General features: G+C 34.5%; 1 protein-coding gene across 2 annotated transcripts in view; it reads left to right on the top strand.

The window, feature by feature from the left end:
• LOC116840651 overlaps positions 1-15,195 on the top strand; it is a 74,630-nt gene that overhangs the window by 16,618 nt on the left and 42,817 nt on the right. For both annotated transcript variants that reach the window (XM_032807624.1, XM_032807613.1), the window contains exon 3: positions 371-651. In XM_032807624.1, the coding sequence (XP_032663515.1) occupies positions 371-651 (281 nt within the window). The remainder of the gene's footprint in view (positions 1-370; positions 652-15,195) is intronic.

Here is a 15,195-nt window from a genome sequence, read left to right as displayed (position 1 = left end):
TTTTTTCAAGTCAAAGTAATGAAGCAGCACATGTCGAAAAAACAACTTATCACCATGTTTAATCAAAAGAAAAAATAGCACTGCTCGCTTAAATGAATCTCTTCGCACTGAATTTTATTGACAAATGTCTAACCTCTAAAATGCAGCCAGTTTCAGATGTCAAAATAAATTACACCTACAACTAACGTCATCTAACTGTGAGCCGCAGGAACTAAGTTTACCACCTAATATTTTCGACTGCGGAAATAGATCGTTTGTGATTGTGTGCAAGCTTATCCTTTTTCTACCGGACGAACGCGTAAATTAATAATAAACGTCAGTCCGAAACGCGGTGACGCAAATCTGATCGCGTTGTGCTTTCCATCGACAGTCGCTAGCTCCGGCACCGGAGGTCACCATCCCGGCACACCTGGCGGAGGCGCCGTGTTTCCGGGCGCCATTCAGGGCAGTATCGGCGACTTCTCCGGCACCGGTCTGGTTTTCCCATGGGCGACGAACGCACGCGGTAAGCCGCGCCGGGGGATGATGAGGCGAGCCGTTTTCTCGGATCTCCAGCGACGTGGCCTCGAGAAGAGGTTCCAGCTGCAGAAATACATCAGCAAGCCGGACCGTAAGAAGCTCGCCGAGAAACTGGGCCTCAAGGACTCGCAAGTAAGCCTCCATCGTAGATTTATCCATCAAATTCTTTGGGCTATTATTCGGCATAAATATTCATCAAGTTATATAAAACGTTGTCAGATCTGAGGACCTGTTGACGCGTTATGACAAAATCCAATGCTCCCTTGCTTTTATGAACCGGAATTTTTCTCAATAAGAACCGTCGCTGGATATTGAGCGCGATAATTTGAATCTTAGCGATCAAATCGTTCGACAGTGTATCGTACAGTCGACAATACAGTTTGGTAATATTTTTTCTCGATGAATCTTACGTGACATTCTATAATAGGCGAACATATTTTCTGAGAATTATTAGGAAGCAAATTTTCTTATTGGATACCAGATACGAAAATCCTCATCGAGGAAAAGTGTTGCAACCATAAAGCAATCGATTGTATGCTGAGAGAAAAAGTATGTAAGAAATACTAAAAATATTTTTTAGTATATACTAGCGTTACATATTTATCTATACTAATATAAAATATTTTTTAAATGAAAGAAAATATATTTTTTCTTTAAACTTTAAGGAAATCTTAATTTTTCATCAATTATTTATTTACTTATTTATTTATCTCATCAATTATTATTTAGCAATTATTTATTCTACTTCAATAAAAGAATTTATATTTAAATAAATATGTTGTTAGTACTCACTAAAAATAAATATTAGGTACTAATTTTTAGATATTTTTTCTTTTAATTTACACATCTGATTTATTTTCTAGATTTTTAACGCAGATTTAAATTATCGTTATTCAACATCTAGCAACGGCTCTTGTTGGCTTTTCATTCTTGTTGTTGTTCATACTTGTTGTTTATCACTCGAACTTTCAATATCTTCCTTTGTGCGGAAACTTTTCTGTTTTGTTATCGAATCGTTGAGACGCAATGTTGAATTTATTGCAGAATGTACGCAGTTAAGATCGGCATATATTATTGGTTGAGTATTCCAAAGTTGATATTCAAGGAATACCTCAAAATTTTGCTTCGAGATATTCTTTGAATCTTAGAAACATAGAAGAAGCTCTTTGATATAATTGGTTCGAGTTTAATTAATTTCAAATCAATCGATAACCCATGTTCAATCTTAACGTTTTGCACGCTGCAACAAATTCAACATTTTGTTACAGCGATTCGATAATAAAACAAACAAACTTTGAAATGATCCCAAATATTTTAAACTCGAAAGAGAACTGAAATTAATAATATCTGAATCAAGATATCAACGTATCAACGTATACAATATTAAAACGTTTCTAACGCATCATCGCTTCGTTTTCTGTGCTCGCGACATTTGCCTGCTGTGCGAATTGCGAAACTATACACGTAGAAAAATGCTGTTCTACTACTAAGAGAGGCAATTACTTAGTTTCCTGTCCTTCTTTTAAGTGATGGTTATCTTCAACAAACAATAATCTCTTAAAATATGCTCATCACAAATTTGAGAATAGCTCATTACTATGTATTCAAGAGAAAAAATTATTTTCTTCGTAAGAATATTATAATATTTTAGAAACTGAAAAAATGTAAACAAATCGCTATTTTGTTTTAATTTAGCATTCTTGGCTGAAATGCTAAATTTAAATAATAGAATTCAGAATGCATTTTGAATAAATTTAATTCGCACGCTTGTGAGATGTGCTTGTAATAGATTTACGAATATGTAAACTTACTTGAAAAAATACTTGAAACAACATTTAAAATAATATCTATTTGAATGCAGCATATATTTTTGACGTGTGTGCGAATTATTTCTGGGAAATTATACAGTAGCTTTCATCATACCAAACCGAATTTTTGTTTCAATTTAAAACTCCGCTTGGATACTCGCATCGTCTTCTCTTTTTAGTGACATCAGAAGCGAGAGATATTCTTACGAAATACGTCGAAGTAAAAAAATATATCCACAGAGCGACATTTGCGATCGATTAAGCGCACCTCTGAAATATTCCGAACACTTTCCTTTTGCTCTAACAATTAATAATCTCTAATAAATAACTATAAAATTGACGTGACACGCAACCTTCTTTCTTCTTTCTAATTTCCTCATTATTCTGTCATATTAATTTTATGATTATGTATTGATTATTAGAATAAATGGAAAGTGTACAGAATATTTCAGAGGTGTGTTTAATCGATCGCAAGTGTCATTTTGTGGGAAGTAACTTTTTACCTCGACGTATTTCACAAGAATTTTTAGCATTATGCATTTTGTCCTTTCTAATGCGATTAAAGAGAAGTGGACTATGCGAGTATCCAGAAGCCTTAATATTCTTAATTAAAATGCTAAACACAAAAATTTGTTATGTATTTCTCTGCGTGTACTTATCTCTGTCTATTCTTGATTGAAATGTTAAAATACAATGTTCGTTATATACCTTTCTGTGTGTATCTATCTTATCTCTGTCTAGTCACAAGATAATTGCATGATATATTTTCGCGCTCAACGATTTCGTCGATTAAATTCAGCCCGACGAGATCGCCGCGAGATAGATCCTCTGTCTTATCCCTGGTGCGGTTTTCCGAGTTCGCGGATCAATTGCGTATCAATTATAGCGCGTATCGAGCCGTATAATTCGATTCCTTGTGATCCAGAATCCTCGCTCTCGATAATCGCATCAGGCATGTCATATGCAGGCAGATTTGCATGCACGATGATAGGCGGATGTGCTCGCGTTGTATTACAATCGAGAGGCTGCGGATAGGGACCGGTGTACGGTGTTTAATCTCGTGCTTAATGATCTCCCCGAATGCAATAGCAGTTGAAAACGCGCTAATTCGAGCCGTAATTAAACGGCAAGGCTCGTGACCCCGACGGAAAAAGAAAAGGGATCTCTCCTCGACTCGTCGCGTTGCGATTTATCTTCACTTTCCGCCTCCGCGTTGTTCCTTCCAACTCGCCGAAAATATCCTCTGCTCAAAGGAATTCGATTATATTATATACAGGAGATATCTGTGTGCGACGTAACACGACCGCTCGTCTGCAGATACACGGAAAGAAGTCTCAGTTCGTGTAACTGAATGGGGACCGTGACGAAAATTCGATGACGGGAAAAGACGTCTCTGTTAACGCGACGGAAAATATTCGTCTGAACGTTCGGTTGCTCTAAAACTGCTCTAAAAGCGTTGAGATAACTGAGAGTAATTGACTGAATAGATGCCTTGTGTGGGAGTTTTTCTGCTCTTATAACTGAGTTTTCTTTTTATCTAATTCTTGCTCTTCTCAGGCAGTGGAAAATTTAGTCACATCAACAGAATTGTTCTTCTCCGCGTACACGCGCAGAAAAATACGCACTGAGTTCAAGTAAACGTTATTTCTTTCAAGTGTTTCATAAGTTTTATATATCTGCAAATCTGTCATAAGCAATTCATTATAAGCAATAAGTTTATTTATACTAAACACATTCTGAATTCTAGTAAGTTTAGCATTTCAACCAAGAATATTAAATCGATAGAAAAACTTGGTTTACTTACTACATCAGAGTCAAGCCATTATTTTTCTCGATAAAGTTTTATAATACTTTTGTAAAGAGAATGAATTCTTTTCTTTTGAGTACATGATAATGAGTTTTCCTAAAATTTGTAATGAATATCTTAAGATTATCAGGAAAATATATCCTTTGTTGAAGATAATCATTCCATCTGAAAGAAGGAGAACAAACTGAATAATCGCTTTCTTTCTTTGTAGTAGAATAATTTTTCTATGTATAGAACTCGTCAATAACTGAACGGAAAAGTTCTTTATTATTTTATAAACGATATAACGTTTATAAAAGATAATTATAAGAAATTGAAGTATTGATTAAAAATGTATTATCCATACTTTTGCTAAGCTACGGGAAATGAAAAATATATGTTAACATTTATATTTCTCATAAGAACGTATGATACACATATAAGATACAGTTGAATAACAACATATTTTAACTTTAACATCACTTTTTCATAGTTATATAATTATTTCTCATATTGTATTCATTTATATATTTATATAATTATTTCTCATATTGTATTCACATATACATATTATTATTTATCAATATACACATATAAGATACAATTGAATAACAACATATTTTAACTTCAACATCACTTTTTCATAGTTATATAATTATTTCTCATATTGTATTCATTTATATATTTATATAATTATTTCTCATATTGTATTCACATATACATATTATTATTTATCAATATACACATATAAGATACAATTGAATAACAACATATTTTAACTTCAACATCACTTTTTCATAGTTATATAATTATTTCTCATATTGTATTCATTTATATTCATACATATTACATATTATATTCATATTATATTATATTCATATTATATTATATTTATTTATTTATTTATTTATTTTATAATATTATATTCATATAGATCATATTTATATTAATATTATATTAGTCATAGGCTCTTTATTTCATATTGTATTGTTATATTCTGGCTTTTTTAGGCTTTTACAAAAAGAGATTCTTGTCATTATTTTTTCATTATATTTCTTTTACTGAAGACAGCGACATCATAGATTTCCATGACAGCTTTCTTGCTCGGATTTTCTCGTTCAGTTTAACGGCTTCTACCTGCACACCGGCGTACGTATGAGGTGCGTCAGACACCCTGTAAAATTATATAAATTCCCCGCGTTTCTCGTGAAGTCGAGTCTTCCGGATGAAGAGTCTATTAGAATCTCGCGAAATTTCCGAGGTGACTCCCGCTCGGAATAATCGCGCTAGGTTCTCTCTCAATAACGGGCCGTGCACCATAATCGAGCAGTTAGGTACGTGCCGCGGCGGGAAAGTTCCGCGTAGAATATATATTGTGCTTAATGACCTTATTAGGGCACTAATAGTCGCTCTAACGAAGTACGAATCCCTCGTACTCGGCGCTGAGACGAGAATTTAGTTCCCTCGCAGAGAGTAGAGGACGACGACGACGACGAGGCCGCCGTCGCGCCTACGCTCTTTCTCTCTCCTTCTCTCTCTCTCTGTTGGCTCCATTTGGTTCCATTTGAATTGATAGAGACTAATGCTCGGTTTTGTCTCGGATGCGGGTCAAATAGAGTCTCTATTGCGCGCTAGAATACGTGCACAAACCGAAACTACGTCCTACATCTGAGCAGGGAAGATCGGGTCAAGTTGATTATGTTGGCTATGCGTTTCGTTTCTGTATCTGTTGCGAGAGAAATAGTGGGAAAGAAATTGCAAGATGTTTCTTTCGAAACATCGTTCAAAAAGATGTTCTGCTGGTCCAAGTAGAATTCTAAATGTCACGGTTAAAATTTATCGCTGTTTTTTGTATCTGCTGGAGAATTGTCTGTGGCACGTAGAATTTACAATAGCAGCGCCCTAGCAATATCTGCTAGCAAATTTAAATAGATATAAGGATTATTTTCTGTCTTTTTTATTTACCACTATTAAAAGAAGTATGATTTAACCTTTTGACTGGCGGGAAAATAATATTGCGTTTTAATATTTCTGATATTTCTAAAATTAGATATTCAAAAGGTTTTAGAGTTGCTCTATTTAATAGTGAATTATAAATTCAAGATAACGCATATAATGTTGTATATTAGAGATTTTGGGATTGCTGTTTTTAATGGTGTAAATTTTTAAAATAAAAATTATTATTTTAGTCGCTACATTAAGTCCACCATTTTGAATTTTAACAATTTTTATTTCATATTTTAAGTCTACATGTAGACTTAAAAAACCCCTAGGCCCAAAATTTAGTTCTTAAATTTTATTGCTTAAATTTGTGAAGATCCATTTTTTACCAGCGTAAACATTTGCGAAATTCAATTTGCTAATTAAGAAATTGATCTGAAAGAGCTCTACAAAGATATTTATTCACTAAATAATATAAATAATTTAGATATAAATTCTGTCTTTCTATCATCTGTATTAATTGAATGCAAAAACCAATACGTTAAACGAAGATAAATTATTTGCAACAATACATTTTATATAATTCAACAAAAAAATATATATTCTTATTATTCAAAAATAATTTTTATGAATAGAAAATACAAAATATTGGATTGGAAATATGATATTTTTAAATGTCGGAAAAGAAAAGATATCATTATCATTAAAATAATCATATTATATTTTTTTATGAAACTATTATAATTTACAAGTAAAATTATAACATTATTGAAATTCAAGACTTTAAAATTCTTTTAACAGAATTACATATATTATTAATATATTTTTATTTTACTTACACAAATTACTTATATTAGAATTACTTATATTAGAATAAAACATGTTAAACTGAGTGTATTAATTTACTAATTTTTTTTTGGTATACAGAGTTTTAAGAAAATATATATCTCCTTATTTCTTAGATACTTTTTCTCTCAGATATTTTTTCTATAAATGTTAATTATTATTGAAAAATTGCTCGCTCACTTGCTTTCACATTTCTGTAATAATAATAATAATAATAATTCGTAGCTGTGCACCTGAATGGCACGTAATCGCTTCACCATCATTAATCGAGAATCTAATCTAATCTAATCGAGATAAACAGATAGAGAGACGGAGAGAAAAAGAAAGAGAGAGAGAAAGAGAGAGACAGAGAAAGGGGGAGAGAGAGAGACACAGAGAAAGCGAGAAAGAGAGAGAGAAACAGAGAAAAAGGGAGAGAGAACGTGAGAATGTAATGAGAGTCGCGCGATTTGGTTGTTTAAAACTACGGAGTGGGTTTAATTCGCTCGTACGCGGGAACATGAGGTTTCATGTTGAATGCGTGTTTCGCAGTAACATTAAATATTCGATATTCCCGTCGCAATTTAGCCGGGCGTGCAGTTATTCCGCGTTTGTAAAGACTGTCCTCGAGCATTACGTGCTGCAGTACCTGTTGCTGCTCTGGAAATAATTATAACCGCGACGAAGCTGGAAAAAGATACGGCGCTCTATCTGGACTCGAAATTTCATCGATGCTCGCGTCTAGAGTCTTTTCGAAAACTTCTCTCCGCGCATAATCACCATCCCCGGGTGGGAGAAAGTGAGCTTGATCTATGAATGAGTTACTCTAATCAGAATTTGGTCACGACTGCGCTTTCGTGAAAATTCTACGAGAGAGAGGAGCATATTTTCAAACTTTTTCTTTGTCTATCTCTCCTAACCTAACTCTAACCTAGCCTATTCCGATAGGAATACTGTGATTGGATATTGTGTGGGATTTGACGAAACATAATAGACTAATCAAAAATTGTTTCTCCGTGGTCTTTGATTAGAGTAACTTTAGTTTGATCAAACGCGCGGCGTTAGCATTATTCAAATGCAAGAGTGGTATTATTATATTAATGCATTGCGAAATACAGGGTGTTTTGTAACATACTGGAACTACATTTCAGCAGCAGATAGACAACACAGACAACTCATAAAGCAAAAGTAAACTCGCGATGAACGCAGGATTAATTATTTTTACGAATAAAACAAAAAACAACATCGAATTATTTTTTAGACATCTAAAGAAGACTTACTATTTTCCTTTCAATACTCACATTTCCCGCCAGAATTTAATAGAATTTTAGATTAGATCAGAATTAGAGAGATTTAATAAGAAAACGATATTTTGCACCAATCTAATAGTTGTGAAACGAATACATAGCTTAACAATGCAATGCATGTTTCAACTTGAAACATACAATTAATGAATATACTAGTAATTCTTTTTAGCATGATATTTATTAAAAAATTACCCTTTGTGAAGTATCGCGTTTTAACTTCCTAAAGAAATGAATTAATGTTTTATGCTTTTTGTTTGAAATGTTACTTATTTTTTTATGTAAAAGAAATGACTGTTTTTGGTCATCAACGCGTCAGAAATTAAAGACGTCAATTCACATCTCCGGCCCGCAATGTATTAATACATTGTTAACTTTATTGGACTTTAAATGTCACAGATTTTTTATGTGTCGTGCGCAATAGTGCATATCTCGACTTAGATCTTTAAAATTCTTGCAATATAAGAATCAACACTATAAAATCTGAAAGGAAAACCGATAATTCTCCTTTAGAATAATTAAAAGTCGATGATTTAAATTAATTCGAGATATGTATTATTTTATTATTATTATTTTTATTATTATTATTTCATATTATTTTACTTTGTGTTTTTATTGAATATATAAATGATGCTTCATTGCAATTAATTATGCTTTGTATGCGACTTAAGGGAGTAGGGGAGGCCGGGTCTAATTGGCTCAAATAACATGTCAACTATGTGCTATTGTTTATGTATTTATCGACAGGAAATTATAAAATATTCTTTTTAGAACACAAATACTTTTCCTTGACCTTTTTATTAATATCGGAATAATGTTACAATTAAAAAATAGAAAAAATTGATTTAGGAGCAGCAAAGTACATTTTCGAGCGCCTTAAAATTTAATATTGATATTCTCCAATGTGAGTGAACAAACTTAAGTGACGTGTTATTAGTTAGACTTCCTGCAAATGTAAGATACTCTTCTTTGTGTAATAGAAGCAATTTTCATTCATAGAATGATTGAAACCGAGCATATGATATTCTTCAACATGAGTGAACAAACTTAAGTGACGTATTATTAGTTAGACTAAAGTATCCTGCAAGTGTACGATACACTGCTTTGTGTAATAGAAGCAATTTTCATTCATAGAATGATTGAAACTGAACATATGAACGAATGAGGTAAAGTTGGCCGCTATTTAAGGAGCTGTGAAAAACTTTCATAGAAATCCAGGAACAACTAATTAAAATATATATTTTATACACTACTGCCCAGAAGTTTGGAAGCAGTCATATTTTTGTGTGAAATAAAAGATCGTTTGTAAATGTTATGAAAGCAATCGATTATAATGAATGTTTATTGACATTGACGACTACTTAGTCTACTACTAGGTTAGAACACCAAATCTTTATGCCTATGTCTAATAAATTCTACTTATTATTTACTTGCGGTTGAACACTTACTTTGTTTTAGTCATGTTCGAATCATAGAAATATGATGTTTATCTTCAATTCCGATATCTAACCATTGTATTCTAATTAAATAGGATTTTAACAGTTGTATTCAAGCATTTATAGATGCAAGTTACAATTTCTGAGCTCAATGCGCGTTAACCCTAGGTATATACATTCGGGTCTCCGAGACCCGAGGCAATGTTTGAAACTCTAGTATTAGTAGAGAGAATAAGTAAAAAGGATACGATCGCCGTGTAAAAAAATTTTGAAGTCTCCTCTATGTAGCAACTGTCAATTTTCTGTCGGTTTTGTAGTAATTCACACGTAAAGTAAGCCCGGGGTTTCCCAGACCCCGGTGTGTATTTCGTGCAACTTCTTTTGCAAGTAAATATATTTTTTAAATAATTTTATTCGAGTTCATAGTGTAAATATATATTTTAAAAAATGTTAGATTAAATAAGTAATGTAAAAAAAAGAACTAAACGCCCAAAATGATGCCTTGTTGGGTGAATGTTATTTGCCGCTTTTAAATTATTGACGTCTTTTTTCTGTTTCTGTTTCTGTTAATGCATTACAAGTTATTAAGTTTGTATTTTTTAACAAAAATTTTTTAACAAAAATATATTTTTTAACAAAATCCTAACTCTTATATCTGTCTGCAAAACCATCAGAAAATAGAAAAATGAAAAATCGTCAATCTTGGAGCTTTGTAATTTTTATGATAATATTCCAATATTTTAATGACGATTTTTTTCTTTGTACCTTGAAATATGCTTTTTTAAAATATGAAAACTTTTTTCGATTATCTCTATTACCAAAAAAGATATGAATTTTTGAAGCTATTACGGTAAAATGACATTTCCTTTGCATTTATGAGTAATTCTAATTTTTCAACACGTCTTTATTATATGTTTATTATGATTTAATTCGAATTTTTAATAAATATATGTGTTTGTCAGTCTATTAACAATCGGGAAAAAAGTCAAAATACAGTGATTTTTACGAAAGTTATAATAAAAAAAATAACTGGGTTTCTTCAGACTCCAGTGTAGCATCTACGTATGCGAAAAATAAGTGTGTATACCTAGGGTTAAAGTTATCAGTCGGTTGATTTAACTGAATTTTTTTATTTAATATAATGTGATTATAGATACAGAAAGTTGATGTTCTAACCTAAAGTAGTCATCAATGTCAATAAACATTCGTTATAAGCAGTTGTTTTCATAATATTTACAAGCGATCTTTTATTTCACACAAAAATATGACTGCTTCCGAACTTCTGAACGGTAGTGTATGCGACTTTCTTTATCCTGAGCAAGATGGCCACTCTGCAGCATGTTCGATATTTCGATTATTACAGAACAAAATACGGGTTGCAGGATTGTCGCAAAGTTGAAGTCATCAGAATCTTGTTCAAGTTAATAAGATTCCTGATTAACCAGGATTTGCAACTGTTGGACAGAAATTTTGTTTGGTTAAGCAGAAATCTCGTTAATTTCAACAGGATTCTGGTGCAGAATCCTCTAACTTTAACCGAAATTCATTCGTTCATATTTCATCAGATTTGGTTAATCCGACGGAATATTTTTTTTCACATAAGATTGTATTTCTCTAGGTGTATATATTCCATAAATATAGGATGTAACTCACAGAGGAGTGTGCAGATAGATTAGATCAAACTGAGTAAACAATTTTTCTACCATTTTGCGAGCAACCACGTAAGATTCTAAGTTATTAATCGAAGAAGATTCGTGAATAATCACGCGCCATGGTAGATGAGTTGTGATGGCAACTATATATTATGGCTTGTATATTAAATCAAATTGAACAAAAAAGTCCTCTACTATTTTCCAAATGACCATGTAGATGTTTAATTATTAATTAAAAACGACTCGTATATTATATTATCGCGCACAATTGTACCAAATTCCCCCGTGAGTTACTAAACACCCTGTATAAGTACATTGCTGTAAAAATGTTTGGTTGCATTAGCTGAATACTGAAATAATGAAATCGAAACATGTTAAAAATTGCCGCGAGATCAGTGAATCTCTGTGCGCGGATCGGTTAAAAAGAAACTTCGAAAGCAATTCGAAGCGCAAAGGGCTAACTATCGAATCGGAATGTGAATACCGTCCTGAGGAAATCCACGCGAGGACCTCGTCCTAATGCGCTACACCACTCGTCTTCTTCCTACCTCCCAAAGCACATCGGCTGTCTTTCGAATCCGCCTTACCACCGCGTTAATGTCGAATACCTCGACGGCTGTCTCGCGCACCCATTCGACCGCGAACGATTCATGCGGCCGTAATCGTATCGAATAAAAACGGCTCGATAGCCGCGCCGCTACTTCGTACGTCGCCGTCGCTCGAACGACGGAGCACGAATGGCCGAACTACGCTCATGAAATCAAATGAAACTAACTCACGCCGCCGTTTCCGGGCACCGTTTAGTTTCATTAGCGTCGCCGCAGCCGAGCCAGGCTGGGCCAGGTCGGGTCGAACCTGGCTTCGCTAGGTTTGTCGGCCGACGAGAGCGCAGCGCGTCGGGACGGCCGTTCATCGTGTGCACACACGTACAGCAACCGCGCGAGCGCACGCGAGTGTACGCGTGCAACTAATGAACTGGCATCGCCCGATTAACCCCAAACCGTGGGTATTATGTGCTTAGCTCTCCTTCCCTCTGCCTCTGTCTCGCTCTTGCTCTTGCTGTGCATCTCCTCTTCCTCTCTCTCTCTCTCTCTCTCTCTCTCTCTCTCTCCCCCTGTCTTTTCGTGTGCACACACGTTCTCTTGGTGCGCGCAGCAGTCGCGTTCAACCTCTCTCTCTCTCTCTTATATGTGCAACGCGAGAGATATGTTGATATTCAATGATGCGATACTTATACGGAAGGAAAGAATTTGCTGCAAAAGCAAACTAATTTGCTACATATAAACAGTTAAATATAATTCGTTGTTAGCTATTTTTCTTTGCTGCAAGAACCTATTTCCTTGCTATGATAACAAGAAAATCTGCTTTTACAGCAAGAAAAGTAGCTATCCAGAAAACATAATGTCTGAAATCGGGACATAAGACGTCTTAAAGATAATCTTTAAGATGCTTTAAAGACATTTATACGTAAATCATCTGAAAGACATCTTAAAGATGATCTTTAGGACATCTTATGTCCCGATTTTAGACATTATGTTGTCTGGGTAACGCAGCAAATTTGCTACAGATGGAGTGCTAAATATAATTTACTACTTTAGCTACTTTTTTGTTGCAGCAACAGATTTTCTTATTATCATAGCATGGAAATTGGCTACTGCAGCAAAGAAAAAGTAGTTAACACAGCAAATTATGTTTAGTTGTCCATATGTAGTAAATCTTTTTTTGCAAGTCCGTGATATGCAAGAAGCGCGATTATCTAAGTCGATACTAAAGGGCATGCAACTTTTGTACAGTAAGCTTCGATAAAGTCTTAGAAATCCTTATTCTTAAAAACGTGAACTTTCTTTTATAGATAAAAGTCATTGTAAACCTTATAAGTTAGTCTCCAAAGACTTATAAGTCAATTAGAGGCACTTTTATCGATAACAGAGTTCAAAATAAGGTCTTAGCATTTATTATATCGAAACTCATCAGTTTTTCTAATCGTCATTGGATTTAAATATGCATGCAATCAGATTATCAGAGATCGCAACACTATCTCTATATTTGCAACATGTACTGTCCAACAGGATAATTATCCAACAGAATAATTCGTTTGTTACATTCTAGAAAAAAAATATATAGAACTTATTCTTAACGGATGTTCAGTAGCTGCATTTTTCTGTTACATACTGGATACGTTGCGAGACGCATCGAGGAAAAGTGCTGAATTCTTTAGAATCGATTTCCCAATAGTAGTTCAAACTCAGATTTAAGTTTAAAATCTGTTCAATCACACACATATCAAATACATTGTTAAAACCGAATTTAAGCTTAAATTTAAGTTTAAACTGTTATTGAAAAATCAATCCTTAACCCTAGAAACTTAAGCATTAAAAGTTTACGTGAATTTTAAACATGAGCGAATTTCACTCATCTTCTTTTGCTCGCTATGAATGAAAATTGCTTCTATTTTTGGAAGAATCAACGAAATTTTTGGAAGAATCAACGAAATTTAATGTCTTCATTTTTTAATTAGGGTAGAGATCGTCGAAGAATATGATTTTATTAATATATTTGCGATCAATAAATTTTAAAAAAGTTATAATAAGGAACAAAACACATGTTTTTAAAAACGTTTAAAAAATGTTTGAAAAAGTTGACTAGGAAAAATTTTACTCATGTCTAGGATTTTCAGGTTAATCATCTAACTATATATATTATAATTTAATTATTGAAACTTAGTGTATGTGGTTTTTGAAGAGTCTAAGATGACAATTATGTTTCGCAAAGATATTATTGTCGAATTCGCACGGATCCTTCTCTTTCTTTCTCTCTCTCTCTCTCTCTCCTCCTCTCTCTATCTCGCGATTTTTCAGCTGGACAAAGCTCTCTCGATGGGCGAAACGGGAAGATACACACACATACATACACGCTATGTCGAGAATAATGAAGGGGGAAGAATGCCGAGAAATCGCCCGTGGACGGTCGCGCAAACTAGCTTTTCCGCCGTGTGTTGGAAGTCCGACGTTTTTACATTCCGTGTAATTATCGCTTTAAATGAAACGTTGCCGGACGAACGCGAGAAGATTGAGTAAACAAGAAGCGGTGTCTGCTTGGATGAATGGCGGTCGGTGAATATATAGGAGAGCAAGAAAGACAAGGGTGGCTCGGGCGGGTGCGCGTGCACGAGAGAGAGAGCGAGAGAGAAAGAGAGAGAGAGAGAGAGAGAGAGAGAGAAGGATAGACGAAGAGGACTGTGTAGGGATATATCCTCATGTATAATTCACACCTCGAGCGCCATGCCTTCACCGCCATTGGTCGAGGCTCACTCTGTCGCTGGTTTTACGAGAAAATCTAAGGATCAAGCGCGCGACCATGCACACATGTACACACAGATAGATAGAGAGAGAGAGAGAGAGAGAGAGAGAGAGAGAGAGAGAGAGAGAGAGAGAGAGAGAGAGAGGAAGAACATACACATATATCCACCTTCACAGTAAACGGAATGTACGTGGACGCGGCCGTAACGAGGAGCTCGTTCTCTTCACGAGAAGAGTGAATTGACGTTTCTTGCGGTTCCGCAATCCGCATACAAAAGGTGATTTTGCGCCCTTCTTCTACCAGCGCGTTCTCTCTCTCTCTCTCTTTCTTTTTCTCCATCCGCTGAGCGATCGCGGACAACGTGATAAGAATCCAACGGAATCCGGCCGTGACGGATAAACCCCGTTCCGGGTGAAGCTCACGCGCGCCGTAAATATGGCGAATTACTCCGGAACTCTTAAGGTTCGTGTACAATACTGAGTAAGCTCGGCGTATAAATTAGAGAGTAAGAAATAAGGATAATTTATATTTCGCGCTTGTGTCTCTGTACTTCAGCTCCTTTACGCTGGAAATGTTTTTTTTTAAGTAAGAGAAATATTTCTAATGTAAGAAAGTAAAGTATGA

This window comes from Odontomachus brunneus, unplaced genomic scaffold (assembly GCF_010583005.1).
Source record: "Odontomachus brunneus isolate Ranch 3 - 2012 unplaced genomic scaffold, Obru_v1 Obru_scaffold_001, whole genome shotgun sequence".
NCBI classification, from domain to species: domain Eukaryota; kingdom Metazoa; phylum Arthropoda; class Insecta; order Hymenoptera; family Formicidae; genus Odontomachus; species Odontomachus brunneus.
This window is presented reverse-complemented; position numbering and strand designations above follow the sequence as displayed.